At 33.4% G+C, this 15,693-nt stretch overlaps 2 protein-coding genes across 2 annotated transcripts in view; both read left to right on the forward strand.

Moving 5' to 3' along the window:
* The window catches only part of LOC306861930 (ferrochelatase, mitochondrial-like), a 15,491-nt gene extending 3,869 nt beyond the window's left edge, over window positions 1-11,622 (forward strand). Inside the window, exons 5-11 of the mRNA XM_079404430.1 lie at window positions 2,332-2,466; window positions 2,555-2,661; window positions 3,870-3,968; window positions 5,087-5,194; window positions 5,668-5,832; window positions 8,674-8,733; window positions 10,983-11,622. Coding sequence (XP_079260556.1) covers window positions 2,332-2,466; window positions 2,555-2,661; window positions 3,870-3,968; window positions 5,087-5,194; window positions 5,668-5,832; window positions 8,674-8,733; window positions 10,983-11,117 — 809 coding nt within the window. The 3' untranslated portion in view covers window positions 11,118-11,622. The remainder of the gene's footprint in view (window positions 1-2,331; window positions 2,467-2,554; window positions 2,662-3,869; window positions 3,969-5,086; window positions 5,195-5,667; window positions 5,833-8,673; window positions 8,734-10,982) is intronic.
* Window positions 1-15,693, forward strand: part of LOC306861931 (uncharacterized protein) — a 1,169,885-nt gene that overhangs the window by 510,914 nt on the left and 643,278 nt on the right. The gene's annotated exons all lie outside the window — the stretch shown is intronic.

The raw sequence follows: 15,693 nt of genomic DNA on the forward strand, positions 1-15,693 counted from the left end.
CTATCTCTCTATCTCTCTCTCTATCTCTCTCTATCTGTCTCTCTGTCTCTCTGTCTGTCTATCTGTCTATCTGTCTATCTATCTATCTATCTATCTATCTATCTATCTATCTATCTCTCTATCTCTCTATCTCTCTGATAGCCTATGTTAATTATAAAGCACTAATATAAGTAATAAATAAGGTGAAATATTATTCTAATATGGTTATTATATTTATTTTATTGGGATATATAATAGTTATCTGTATAAATTAGGCTATAAAACACTTATGACAAAGTAATGTTTAATTTATTATATACATATTACATTTTATAATATCATCTCGCACATCATCTTCTTCTTCTATCATGTATTTCTGTAATAAAAATACATATCTGATATGACTTCTTATTAGCATCAAACAAACAATATAATTCTTATTCTCAAGGATTGAAGATTAAATGGAGAAAAAAATAAAAAAGATTGCATAACCACCAGTTAGGTGGCGATATGAGCGAAGTATGCATGTAGCCTTTGAACAGAAGAAGAAAGAATTATGGCGTGCTTTTTCTTAGCGTCTGTTTCCTCGCTCTGTCTTGAGTCTTAACCAGGAACTTAAATGAACGTATTTGGAACCAGCTGACCTCGAGCAAGCAAGGTTTGGGTTAATCAACCGAGAGAGTTCAGGGTTTAGCTGAGAGGAAGTTAACCTTGCTTTCTGGAATACACCCCAGTTCATGAAACCCCACAAGCTTGAGATTGAACAACAATGGAAATGCATAAGCAAGGAAAAATTATGAAATATAGATAAGTGAATAAATATAATAAATGAATAAACTATAAAAATACTTAATATCAGACAATAAATCATGTAAATGACTAATGATTATAAAATGAGTATGTAAATAAATGATTGTAAATGAATAAAAACAAACAAAAATGAAAACACGACACAATTCGCACATGAGGCATCAAAAAGACCAAAAAAAACCCTAACCCTACATTAGTTCACAGAATATGGAGCACGTGTTGGATGTTGGATCAGTAATGCTTGTTCACACAGACTAACGCAGCACTGAATCAGTTGGTCTTTTTTAACGGATCATAAAATAATCCGAGTGAAACAGACAAACGGTCGTCAGTGTTGAGTGCTGATAAAGCCTGGAGAGTGTGTGTGATAGATGAAGCTCAGAGGAGTGTCTCACACACACACACACACACCTTTGATAAACCAACAACTCCCTGTTTGAGAAGCACCTTATTCCTCTTTTCATAAGGCTACTGGTTTTTCTTGCACAAACAAGCTTTGTGTTGCTGTAATTTCATCCCAAAACATCAACAGGCTAACAAATGAACACGCAAAAAATAAATAATATAAACCTTAAAAGAAGCAGGAATCAAAAAGGATGTGCAACTGTGATCAGCAGTAACCTGCTTATGAAATACGTACAAATAAAATGCAATTAAATAAAAACTTTGCAGAGTAAACAAAGTTGCAATCAAAAAAAAAAAGAATTAATCTTAAATAAACCAGTACTTATGGATGATGTGGAAATGTGACCTGCTCATGAAATATATACACAGACAAAATACTTTAATTTAAAAACAAATCATCACATCCTCAAATAAACAAATGAACTGATAAATTAGCTCTCAATTTACAGTAATATAACTCTATAAATAATACAAATAAGACAATAGTTGGTAACACTTTATTTTAAGGTGTCCTTGATGCATGTTACATGAACTTACTATTATAATAACAATTAATTATGCATAATTTCATGCAAGTAACCCTAAGCCAAAGCCAAATCCTAAACCTAACCATATAGTAAGTACATGTAGTTAATTAAAGGGGTGGTTGACTGGGTTTTATATCAACAGTTAGTTATCAACAATAGTTATATCAACAATAAAAATGCAGTGCAAAATAAAGTGCTAAATAAAAAAAAAGTTGCAATAAAAAATTCAGAAAAAAGTAATGCATAAAGAAAGATTTTGGATTTGGAAATGTCATCAATGGTAACCTGCTCAGATATATGTACAGCAAAATGCCTGAATTTCACCCCAAAACATCACATTAAATGAACAATTTAGCCAAATTAACTCTATTTACAGTAAAAAAAAAAGTGTATAATAATAATAATAAATTAGTGTAATAAGTCATACTAATAATAATCGTTGTTGTTGTTAATAATAATAATAATAATAATAATAAAAAAGAGAGTAATTAACTTTAAATAAACCAGTGCTTAATAAAGACAAACTAAGATGAAATGTGCCACTGAAATGAATGACCATCGGTTGTGTGTGTGTGTGTGTGTGTGTGTGTTTGTGTGTGTGTGAGTGCAGCTCCTCATAAGTTTTACATTGGTTTCCGGTACGTCCATCCTCTGACGGAGGAGGCCATCGAGCAGATGGAGAAGGATGGAGTGGAGAGAGCCGTGGCCTTCACACAGTACCCACAATACAGCTGCTCCACCACAGGTCACACTCACTGCTCCTGACATATCTGTGAGCTTAAGCCTTCAAAAGAGTTTTAATCAAATCCTCTGTCTGACGTGTGTGTGATCAGGCAGCAGTCTGAACGCCATCTACAGATACTACAGCAGTCGCAGCGACAGCCCCAAGATGCACTGGAGCGTGATTGACAGGTGGCCGACACACCCACTACTGATTGAGGTAACACACACACACACATACACACACACTTACATAAACCAGGACCTATTCTTAATTATAATAATCAGTTAAGGCTCTTCCTCTGTTTTGGCAGTGCATGTTTTTGAAAATGCTTGTGAAAGAAGTCTCTTTTGCTCAACAGGGCTGTATTTATTTGATCAAAAATATTATTACAATTTCAAACAGCTGTTTTCTATGTGAATATCTTATAAACTGTAATGTATTTCTGTGATCTGCAGCTGTATTTTCAGCATCATTACTCCAGTCTTCAGTGTCACATGATCTTCAGAAATCATAATATACTGATTTACTGCTGAAGAAACATTTCTGATTATTATCAATGTTGAACACAGTTGTGCTGCACAATATTTTTGTGGAAACTGTGACACATTTAGTTTTTCTGGAATCTTTGAATAGAAAGTTTGACAGAACAGCATTCGTTTGAAATAGTAATGTTTTATTATAAATGTCTTTACTGTCACTTTTGATCGATTTAATGCAGCCTCGAGGAATTAAAGTATTTATTTATTTAAAAAAAAAATCATACTGACCCTAAACCCTTGAACACTAGTGTAACTGTAGTAACATTGAAGCTGATTTTGTCAGGTTTTTATTTATTTGCAAAGCAATAAGAAATATTAAAAACTTTTGAGTTTGTAAACACATTTTGGATTTTTTTCCCCCCTTTATTACTTTTTATTGCATTTTAACAACACACATGTACATATAAATTTCCATGTAACAGAGAAAACACACAAAAAAACCTTCTCAGTATTTTACATTAACATACAATATCACCTCTTTTTTTTTTTTTTTTTTAGTCTTCTATCAATACATTTCCAACTCCACCGCATTTTAAAAACAATTTGAAAGGTCCCCGAACTCCATCAGAAATTATGTATTTATCTCTTAATATGCAAGTTATCTTTTACATATGTTACCATTTCTTTCAGCCATCGTCCTATGTTTGATGCATATATACTTTTCCAGTTTAAAGAAATAAGCCGTTACATTTAGCATTTTAATTAATATTTTTAATTTATTTAATTATGCCTCAAAAAAAATCAAAGATATTTTCATTGATATTTTTCTTATGTTATTTCATATTTATATATCCTCTTTAGTTTGCTGTCTTCCAGTAGTTTTTACTTTAGCACATATCTAGCAGCGATTAATTCTGGTTTGATGCTTTTCCTCGTGTCTTCCAGTGTTTTGCTGAACATGTTTGTAATGAGCTGGAGAAGTTTCCTCCAGAGAAGAGAGACGACGTGGTGATTCTGTTCTCGGCTCACTCTCTGCCGCTGTCTGTGAGTCTCACAGGATTTTATATTAGCGTCTGCATAGGTTTATCCCTCATAATGCATTCAAAAGCTGTATGTTATTTTTACATAGTATATGTTTGGACCTGAAGAGTTGTTGTTTTATAAAACATTCATAATTTAATATTTTAAGTCATATTTTAACTAATAATAAAAAAGTTTTAAAAGTAATAAATTATATTTTAAACTAAAACCATCTGATAAGCAACTTCTCATTAATGAGTGCATGTGAAAATATGTAAATTTTTGAATGTTACCATGTTATTACTGCATTTCCCACTTTTTGATTCATTACAAAATTGAAAAATTCTTTGAAATGTCAAATTACACATGAACCACACCAAAAGAACTGATACAATGATGAGACCTCTTATTTGAATATATCATATTATGAAATTTATAAGAACAAATTATCTGAGAATTACCCGTATTAAGTTACCAGAATGAATGTGATTTAATTAAATTCCTTTGAATTTATAACTTATTATTGCTCAAGTATGGTCTAAATTTATGAAATCTACATATTGATTTCTAACAAAACACTAATATTACTATTAAAGTTTTCAAAGTAAATAAATTAATTTTACTTACATAAACTTTTAACTTTCAGATGAAAGTGTTACATTTTTTATGCTGCAATGGTTCATCAACAGGCGTACATATTTATGATTATCAACAAAATTCACTCAAAGTGAGAGAGATCTGGGAAAAGGCTTAATATACAGTATTTACAAAAGATTTGATACTAATATAACTTAATAACCTAATTTTGATTTTGAACCTAATTTTGAGCCGTGATTATTATTTTTGATGACTATTTCACTTCCTTTCATGTATGAAATGTGCTATATAATTAAACATGCCTTGCCTAATTTTACACCTAACGGTACTCATACATAACTTGGTCCCATATCCCCCGGGTTATATCTCTTAAAAATAAATTGTGAAAAAAAATCATCATTTTGACAGTCTTAAAGCATTTGCAAAGTTTTGTTAAAAAAAAAAAAAATGTGTCAAGATGAACCTGAATGCATAATGAGCGTTATTCATTGTTTAGAATAAAAAGTAAGAAACAAACACGTCCTGTGCTTTAATGGTGTGTTTAGGTGGTGAACAGGGGCGATCCGTACCCACAGGAAGTTGGCGCGACGGTTCAGAGGGTGATGGACCGGTTAGGACACTGTAACCCATACAGACTCGTCTGGCAGTCAAAGGTCACGATCAGAAATATGTGAACCTGGATCAAAAAAGCAGTCATAAGTGGCATGGGTGTATTTGTAGCAAAAGCCAACAATACATTGTATGGGTCAAAATGATCAATTTTTCTTTTATGCCAAAAATCATTAGGATATTAAGTAAAGATCATGTTCCATGAAGACATGTTGTAAATTTCCTACCATAAATATATCAAAACTCCATATTTGATTAGTAATATGCATGGCTAAGAACTTCATTTGGACAACTTTAAAGATGATTTTCTCAATATTTTGATTTATTCAGCTTTCAGATGATGCATACATCTCAATGACTGGAAAAAGATGGTTTAATTTACTTTGTGTGAAAGCATTGTTTATTATAATAATGAAGAGCAGCTGGTAAACACAGTCCTGTAGTGGGGATGTGCTGTAGCTGCACTCAGATCTGAGCTCCGCTGAAGGTGATTTGTGTCCCTGCCGGGCTCCTGTAGGTGGGGCCGATGCCGTGGCTGGGACCACAGACTGATGAGGTCATCAAGGGCCTCTGTCAGCGAGGGAAGAAGAACCTGCTGCTGGTGCCCATCGCTTTCACCAGCGACCACATCGAAACGCTGCACGAGCTCGACATCGAGTACTCGCAGATCCTCGGGGAAGAGGTGCGTGTCTGTTTGCTACTTTAACTACTTTAAGAGTCTTTTTGCATAACACTTCAATCAGGTGACTTAAAAATATAAAGGAGTCAACAGTTAAACTATATTTTTACAAAAGATGATATACATGTATGAGAAGAGTTCAGAAGCAATAGCCTCTGTGCCGTCTGACATTTTCTTCTAAAATGAGCATTTTTTATCAGGCTCCTATATTCATGTTCAGTTATTTCACTTTAATTGCATAGAAAAGCATCTATACATTGCCATTATAGTAAAAATACTGAACCTACACATAGGAGCTTGATAAAAATGCTCATTTTAGATGAAAATTTCAGATGGCACATAGAGGCTTTTGCATCTGAACTCTTCATGTATTTATATATAAATACACACACACACACACACATTGTTGTATAATTGTATACATGTATTATATATATTTTCATTATTATAATATATTTAGAATAATGTTTACATTTATGCATTTGACAGATGCTTTTATCCAAAGCAACTAACATTTAATTTGTATTTATATTTATATATGCATGCATGCATACACACACACACACACACACACACACACACATTTATAAAACGCTTGGTTCTATTCCTGGATTCTGATTGGTCAGCAGCTGTGTTTTATTCCCTATACAGTTATGACCGCTTCACCCAATGGTTCTGTGTATCACTGAGCAACACACTTGGCAACCACCCTTAACAATATAAACAACCAATAATATAGCATTAAAACTGTTCTGCATATTATGTATTTTGGCCAAATTAAGTGTTTATTTGTTTATTGACCCCTGCTGGCGTTATGTTGCATCTTTCATCTTTAATTTTTTGAGACCCGTCCTTCCCCGTCTAATAAACGCTCTCATGCAGAGATATGTTGATGTGCAGCACATGTCTGTGTGAAAGACTACAGTTTCTGAAGTGAGGAGGGAATATTACTGTATTTATTAGTTTTCTATTTCAGGTATGATTCTGTATGTCTAACGTATATGTCCATCAGTTTACACTATAATGTGCCGCGAATCAGTCTGTTTTAAAACTAAAAGACGGAAAACAGACATTTTCTAATGCTGAGAGATAAGCAGAAAATATCATATATGGGGTTAAAGAAATAAATGACACAGCAGATGATAAGAGCTCCTATTCTCTGTGTTTATTTAAGCTCCATTATGTTCAGAACATTGCTGATTACTGTTGCTGTCAGGAACTATTTTTAGCAGGACAGCCTAACAAACTTACTTCAAAAAAGTAACATTTCAATACATACATTTTTGGTTTTAATATTATTTTTATTGTATTCACTGTATCGTGAATAAACCATGGCCTAACAATGCCCTTCAACCATGATTTATTCACGATACAGGATGGCCTCAAGTACCTTATTGCTTACATATATACACACACACACACACACACACACACACACGTGTATATATTGCTACAGTTAATGACAGAAATCAGTAAATCAGCAGCTGATGTTGTGATGTACTGTCACTGCTGCAGACTGTAGTGTGTACTGTAGGATAGTTGTTTCCCATCACTGCAGTGTCTGTTATTAACGGTGGGCGATCTTTGACCTCTGCTCTCATATCTGAAACTCATCGATCAGCACTTCGCTTCTGAAGAGTGTGAGTGTGTTTCCCAGCCTCATGCGGTGTAGTGTGTGTGTGTGTGTGTGTGTTTGCCCTGAGGCTAGCATTAGTGTGATTCTCTTCTGCCGGCTTCTCTCACCTGTCCATCGATCTGTGGCCCTGGGGCCACAGTCTGCAGCAGGGGTCTGATCTGATCCGGTCTGCAGTAGATTCCCTCTCTGATCTTCTGGATCTGTGCCGCTTCACGCCGGGCCTTCTGCAGATGTGGAAAACTGCTGTTTGATTGGACTGTGATAGTATTGGTTAATAGCTAAAAAATATTAAAATGTCAGTGCAGTTCAGGGCACATTTTGAGCAATAACATTACTAGGGTTAATATTGCTAACTATAAATAAAACTTTTTAATTTCAGAACTTGAAGAATAATAAATATTAACTATTAACGTAAAAAAAAAATTAAAAAAAAAAAAAAAAAAAAATATATATATATATATATATATATATATATATATATATATATATATATATATATATATATTATAAAATATGTATGTGTACATATTATGTACATTTTTAATATAATAGAAATACTCAGTTTCACACAGTTTATATATGAAATTCTATATTATAATATTATATATGAAATAGATTTTTTTTATCATCTTATATAATTTTATATATTTATAAAAAAATAGATGTATTTAAAAATAATTGTAAATTATTTATTTATTTTTTATAAATGTAACATTTTATTTTCTTGCCTTCATCAACAATCTTGAATTTTTCTCTGTCAAGGTTTCTTAGAAGTAAAAAATTCAGCTAATGTGCCATGGCATCATTTCTCTTTTTTTTTTGTGTGTTTAGTTCAGGTTGAAGTACTAAAATAACCAAGACTAAATAAAGTAAAACTAAGTCATATTTAAAAACTAATAAAAATGCCAAAAACACTCAACAAAATGACTAAAACTTTAGCTAAAAGTTAAATGAAAACAAAATATAAAATAAAATCTAATTAGAAATATTCGCAAACACTATAATAGCGTCTCAATGATACTAAAATTACACTGAACGTAACACAAAAGCATAAAAATAGATAATTTTTGTCCATTAACACATACTTGATTAAGCAATTAGACACTTTTTAATGAAAAAAAGAAATTTTCTGTGTATGTGGTCAATAAATCCGATGTAATAGTGTTTCTGCAGATGTGCTGTAATGTTGACTGAACTGTGTGTTTCAGTGCGGCGTGGAGAACATCAGACGAGCCGAATCTCTGAACGGAAATCCACTGTTCTTTAGGGTAAGAGCAACGGCATGATCAGAGCAATGCATTTACCTCATAATCAGTGTTCAATCTTAATGATTTCTCTGTAAAAATGACTAGTTTAGTACAAAAAAAAAAAATTAGTGAGAGAAAAGGAAAAGCACTAGTCTTTGGTTGGTTTGTAGTGGAGTTAACGGTGGTTAGTTTTCTGCTGTGTATTAAACTCATCAGTGTGTGTCTGAGAAACTCACCCGCGGCCCGCTAAGTTTATTAAAACCCCTGAAATCAATCAGGACTTCAGCTGACTGCACAGAACACACACACACACACACACACTAGCTCTGTTGCTGCATCCTAACTGAAAAGTGGTTGATCTGAGCAATCTAGCAATGCATTTCAACAGAGTTTGACATTTGCATGTTGTTAAACTAACAATGCACTAACTCATAAACATAAAATATGCAACATACAAATATTGGATAAAACAATCAAAAATAGAATTACTTATGATTTCAGGATATAATGTAAATGTAAAAATAAATATTTAAGTAATTTAACACAAATACAAATAATTAAATATGATTACAATTATATTATAATACGTTTATACGATTACACACACACACACACACACACACATATATATATATATATATATATATATATATATATATATATATATGTGTGCATCTCTAAAAATTAGAATATCGTGAAAGTTCTTTTTTTTTTATTGTAACATTTCAAAAAGTGAAACTCTCATATATTCTAGATTCATTAACATTTCAAAAGTTTTTTTTGTTTTAATTTTGATTAGAGCTTACAGCTCATGAAAGCTCAAAAATCAGTATCTCAAAATATTAGAATATTTCCTAAGATCAATCAAAAAAAGGATTTGCAAAACAGAAAAGTTCAAGTTCTTTAAAGTGTGTTCATTTCTGCACTCAATACTTGGTCGGGGCTCCTTTAGCACAAACTCCAGCATCAGTGAGGAATGGCATGGAAGCGATCAGCCTGTGGCTCTGCTAAGGCACAGCTCGTCTGTATTGTTGGATCGACTGTTTCTCATCTTTCTCTCCAGACTCTGGGACCTTGATTTCCAAACGAAATGCAAAATTTACTTTTATTTGAAAAGAGGACTTTGGACCACTGAGCAACAGTCCAGTTCTTTTTCTCCACAGCCCAGGTAAGATGCTTCTGACGTTGTCTCTGGTTCAGAAGTGGCTTGGTAGCCCTTTTCCTGAAGACGTCTGAGCGTGGAGACTCTTGATGCACTGACTCCAGCTTCAGTCCACTCCTTCTGAAGCTCTCCCAAGTGTTTGAATCAGCTTTGCTTGACAGTATTCTCAAGCTTGCGGTCATCCCTGTTGCTTGTGCACCTTTTCCTACTCAATTTCTTCCTTCCAGTCAACTTTGCATTTAATATGCTTTGATACAGCACTCTGTGAACAGCCACAGCTTTCAGTAATGACCCTCTGTTACTTACTCTCTTTGTGGAGGGCGTCAATGATTGTCTTCTGGACCATTGCCAAGTCAGCAGTCTTCTCCAGTATTGTGGTTTCAAAGACCAAGAGATACCCGTAATTTATACTGTAGAGATGGTCATTAATTGAGACTCAAATGTAAATATTCTAATATTTTGAGATACTGATTTTTGACTTTCATGAGCTGTAAGCTCTAATCATCAAAATTAAAACAAAAAAAACTTTGAAATGTTTTACTTTACATGTCATGAATCTAGAATATATGAAAGTTTCACTTTTTGAAATGTTACTATAAAAAAAATTTCTTTTTCGCGATATAAATTTTGAGATGCACCTGTGTGTGTATGTATATGTGTATATATATGTATGTATGTATATATATATATATATATATATATATATATATATATATATATATATATATATATATATATATATATATATATATATATATATATATATATATATATATATAAATTTTTTTTTTTTTTTTATTATTTTTTTTATACACACATTTTTAAATGTTTTTTTAAAACATTTAAAGGTAAAACATTTTTTCTTTGTTTTACCTTAATTATAATTATTTTAAAATAGTTTTATAATGTAGTTATTTTATTATTTTTAAATTAAAATTTTACCATCTTGAATTTTTTCCTAAGCTTGTACATTCTGGTATTATTTTCTCTGTTAAATCAAGGCATGTAAGAAGCAGGCATCATGTTGTGTCCTACCTTGTTGACCATCCTTCACAGTGATGGTGTAGGGTGCTGTCTATGTAGTGGTCTCACTAGGTGTCTCTCTCAGGCGCTGGCGGATCTGGTTCAGTCCCATCTGAAGTCCAGCAAGCCGTGTTCCCGTCAGCTCACCCTCCGCTGTCCACTCTGCGTCAACCCCACCTGTGCTCAGACCAAAGCCTTCTTCGCCAACCAGAAACCCTGACCTCTGACCTTTCATCAGCCGTGAACCCGGCAGCAGCGCTGGACTCTAGGTTAGCTTGAACCCGTGCGGCGCGGGTGATTTCAGAAGTCAAAAGTGCCGCCCTCATTGAAAACAAATGCAGTTTTACTCCGGCTTACATTCCAACCTTATACATCAGAAAACATCCGCATCCTCTTCGCCTTTTTAGTTTCCCTCTTGGTCTTTCTGTCCAGATTTAATCTTGCATGTGATTGAGAACGCTTGTGTCTTCCCTTAAAAAAAATGAAATGCAGTCCTAAAAAAATGCAACAGTAGTCAGCGTGGAACAAATTACACCTTTCCAGAGTGCAAATGGCAAATAAACATGGTGCTAAAGTTGTGTGCACATGTGTTTGTGCATCAGATCGGCTTAAAATAAATCATTCACATTCATTCTTTCAAACCTGTATGACTTTATTTCTTCTGTGGAAATGTGTTGAAAAGCTTCGAAACGTACAAAAGCACCATTAAAGTATCATATGACTTCAGAAGAACTTCAGTTCAGTGTAGTGCACAAGTCATATATAATATTAGATATATATAATGACTTTTATTTATATACACACACACACACACACACACACACACATACACATATATATATATATATATATATATATATATATATATATATATATATATATATAATATATAATATAACTTTTTTTTATATATATAATTCAATATAATAATCCTTTTTATTGAATAAAAAAACATTTACAAAAAGTATACAAATTTAAATACAAAAGTTTTTTGATGATTCAATCCGTCAGGCCTTTATGGCTCATATAGTCTGATACAGTGAGAATATAGAGGAAAAACAGCTCAATTTTATCCAGAGACTTGAACTGAGCAAAAATATGCAATTTGCTGCAGATGCTGATATTTCTATGATGAAATTCTGATGCTTGTAATGTAAATCAATGAGATATTCATAGTAGATTCATACATAAACTGATGATTACACTCTCTGTCTCCAATAATAAGATGAGATTGAAATAATCCAAACATATACTGCAATGCAATGCTGATTGGGGGATCCTCAGAAGATGTTCTGGAGGCTTGTGAAGATCATTCCTCCGCTGAGGATCAGTGAAAGTAAAGCTTCTGGAAACAAACGCTCCTCAAAAGATCCTGAGGATCAGATTTGAGACGCACTGATTTTTCTAGAGAATGATTGATGGAGAATCAAGTAAAGCTGAGCTGCTTCAGTCCAGTAAGTGTTCATCTGGAGATATGACTCAGTTATTCTGACATTTACTTGATCAAAATCAGTCCAGATTTGACAGCTGTCAATAAAAGAGCAAAGTTTTGATCGTTTAGTGGCGTTTGCGTATTAAATATGAGGGTTCAACATCTCATTTCCTGCTCTACAGAAGAATGAAAGTCACAGGTTTGATGACAGAAGTTCATTGGCAGCTGAATCTCTGAACTCTGACCCCTGCGGTTCCCCTCTCATGTGCCTCTACGCTTGGATTCGTCTCTGTGCTCCGAGCCTTCGATCTCTCGTGCCTTCAGCCTGTGATGTGTGTGATTACAAACGTCTTTAGCATCTTTTGCCAAGGAGTCACATGATCTAGAAATGCTATTGTCTTCCATTTCCTGTACGAGAGCCCTTGTTTTTTATCATCATTTCCTGGTGTTTCTCTCTCTCTCTTTGTCACATGTTTGTTCTTTTTAAATCTAAAAAAAAACATTTCCATGCCATTTTTCACCTCGAAAATAAAATGTAAATAAATATAAATTAATACAATAAAAAATATATAATGATCAAATATATATAAAAAAAATTACACCTTATTTTAGGACCAGTAAGAATTTTAATGTCCATGTTTTTATTTTTTTATTTTAATTGTTGACACACACACATAGTTTTCTGTATGCTAAATGCAATTGCTTATTTCTTTTGTATGTTTTTGACATGAAATATGAGCTGGATGTGTTGTTGACGGGTCGGTGAGATTTGCTCTCGTAGCTCATGCTGCCGTTGATTAAGTGCAGAAAGATTGGCTGTCCTGCACCCAATAACCCTCCTCACTGAGCGTGTGTGTGTGTGTGTGTGTGTGTGTGTGTGTGTGTGTGTGTGAGAGAGAGAGATGCTCTGGGGGCCGTAGGAGCCTCCTGGTAATTGAAAAGTGGAGCGCTGCTGCAGCGGCTCTGTGACCTCTAATTGAGAGAGAGCATTGATTTCTGCTGAGAGTGTGTGTGTGTGTGTGAGAGAGAGAGAGAGAGAGAGCTGGAGGAACGGGCCAATGCTGCAGAAAGGAGGAATGAACGACTGAGTGATTTTGTTGGGAGAGAGACTGATCAGATGGACGATTGGAACGGACAGATGTGGTGAGAGACAGACACACAGAGAGAGAGAGAGAGAAAGAGAGAAGGGAATGCAGAACAAGAAATTACATTTCTTCTCCATGAACCTTTTTTAACACCCCAGAATATTTGTATTTGGGTCATTCTGCACAACGGGTCTCTCGTGTACAGTAGAGTCCAAAACACTGAGAACCTTCAGAATGCGTCTAGTTAATAAATACATCTTAAAAAAATGTTAACACTGCATACAGTAGATTTATACACACACATATTGTATTATGTGAGATAACTTATTAGAAATTGAAAGAAATTGTTTTTCAATCTGTTATGAGTTTGCAAAAGACAAATGTGTATTTATTGCATCCAAAATGTTTGTTTTCATAATCATTATATATTACATGTATACATTTAAGAAATGTAATTTTTATTTATAATCACATACACGTGAATATTTCTTAAACATATACATGTATATGTGAGTGTATGTACATATAAATATAATTATGTAAGCACAAACTTTTATTTTGGATGCTATCAATTAATTGTAATTAATCGATTTGACAGCCTTATAATGTGTTAAAATTTGAGTACATAGTACAGGTTACATAAAATGACTCTTGGACCAGCATTTCTTTTCTTTCATTATGAGTGTGTTTTGTGGTCTCTCCCACAGATTTGTTTCTAACTTCGCCTTATTATATTAGCAATTATAAGTAATCTATTAAAGTTGTGCATCAACCTTGTTACCATTATATTTGAGATAAATAGCCAACTACTCCATAAATACCCCCCCCCCCCCCCCCCCCCCAAAAAAAAACCCACTGTCATTGTGAAATATTAGCATTCATTCTCTTTCTGAGAAGAACCACAGACCCTGTTGATTTTCCATAGGCATGCTTTATGTTGGTGTTTATTCATTTAGACTTGATGGCATCATGCATTTTCTGGACACTGAATGTTTGAATCTGTCACACCCTTTATTTCTTCTCTATAGAATCCTTATGATTTGATTTGAGCTGCAGAAACACACAAAATCACTGCTGTTTGCCGTCTGATCGCTTCATTTCAGCCCCACATCCAAAGAAAATTAGAAACATGTCACATAAATAAAATATGACGGATTCCTGCAACGTTTCATTACTGTTATGCATATTAGTATTTGTTGCACTATAAATGTGTTTAATTGTCATGACAGTGATGTCACAATGCAAAATAGGATTCATTTTTTATGCAAAATAGTTTTTTGGGTTTTGGGGTGAAATGGAACCCAGACGTGTTGTTTATGAAGTTCATCTGTATAAATCTGACTGATGCATGTGTTTTTCTGCTTGTTCTGATGCTCATCTGCCTTATCAATCATTCTCTTTCACACTGAAAACACTCTTTATTATTAAAGAAGAAAATCACTTCATCTTCAACACAGAATTCAATGCTTCCAATAAAGACATCATCCAGAAACAAATCTTCATGTAGTTCTTGTGTTTCAGTTATAATCATCATATTTGAGAGTCTGGGCTTCTGATTGATGATTGGTGTGATTATGTAGAACTGTGCAGCCGTCTGAATTTATGAATAAACACTGAAGGCAGAGATGAATGAATTGTGTACATATATAAGATCTGTGCATCTGATTATTGGAAATAAATGTAATTGTTGCAAATTCATCAGTTTAAATGTCTTTTGTCTTGAAACCACTAAAAAAAATATTTAAAATAAAGCAAATATATTAAAATGACAAATGAATTAAAATCATTTTCTTTCAGGTAGTTGTCAAAGCAACATTGTTTTTTAACTTGATATGCTAAATCTGAAATAAAAATAAAATGTAGAGGAATTAAAAAAACTAATAAAAATTATGTAAATATTTAATCACACACTTTTATTTTAGATGCATTTAATCACAATTAATCGATTTGACAGCAATAAAAATTGCTATTAATCAATTAGTTTCATTTTAAGGACATTTTAATTTTTTTTAACTTTCGAAGAAAGCCCAGTTGAGAACTGCTGTGACTTTTTAACTGATTTGTCAAAAGTGTTCATTTCTTCAGGCAGAAAACTTAGTTTCTTGGTGCTTTGAAAGAAATGCATCGACACGGCGTGAGCTTGAGTTGGGTTTGAGCGTGAATCTGCTGGTGTTTGGATGATTTCTGTGCCCTTTTGCAGCTGTTTTAACATGGAGCTCTTCAGTGGCAGCTGTCATTGTGAAGACCAGCATCTCTGAATGTCACTCCTTATCTGACGG

Source organism: Barbus barbus (genome assembly GCF_936440315.1).
Source record: "Barbus barbus genome assembly, chromosome: 43".
Lineage (NCBI taxonomy): Eukaryota > Metazoa > Chordata > Actinopteri > Cypriniformes > Cyprinidae > Barbus > Barbus barbus.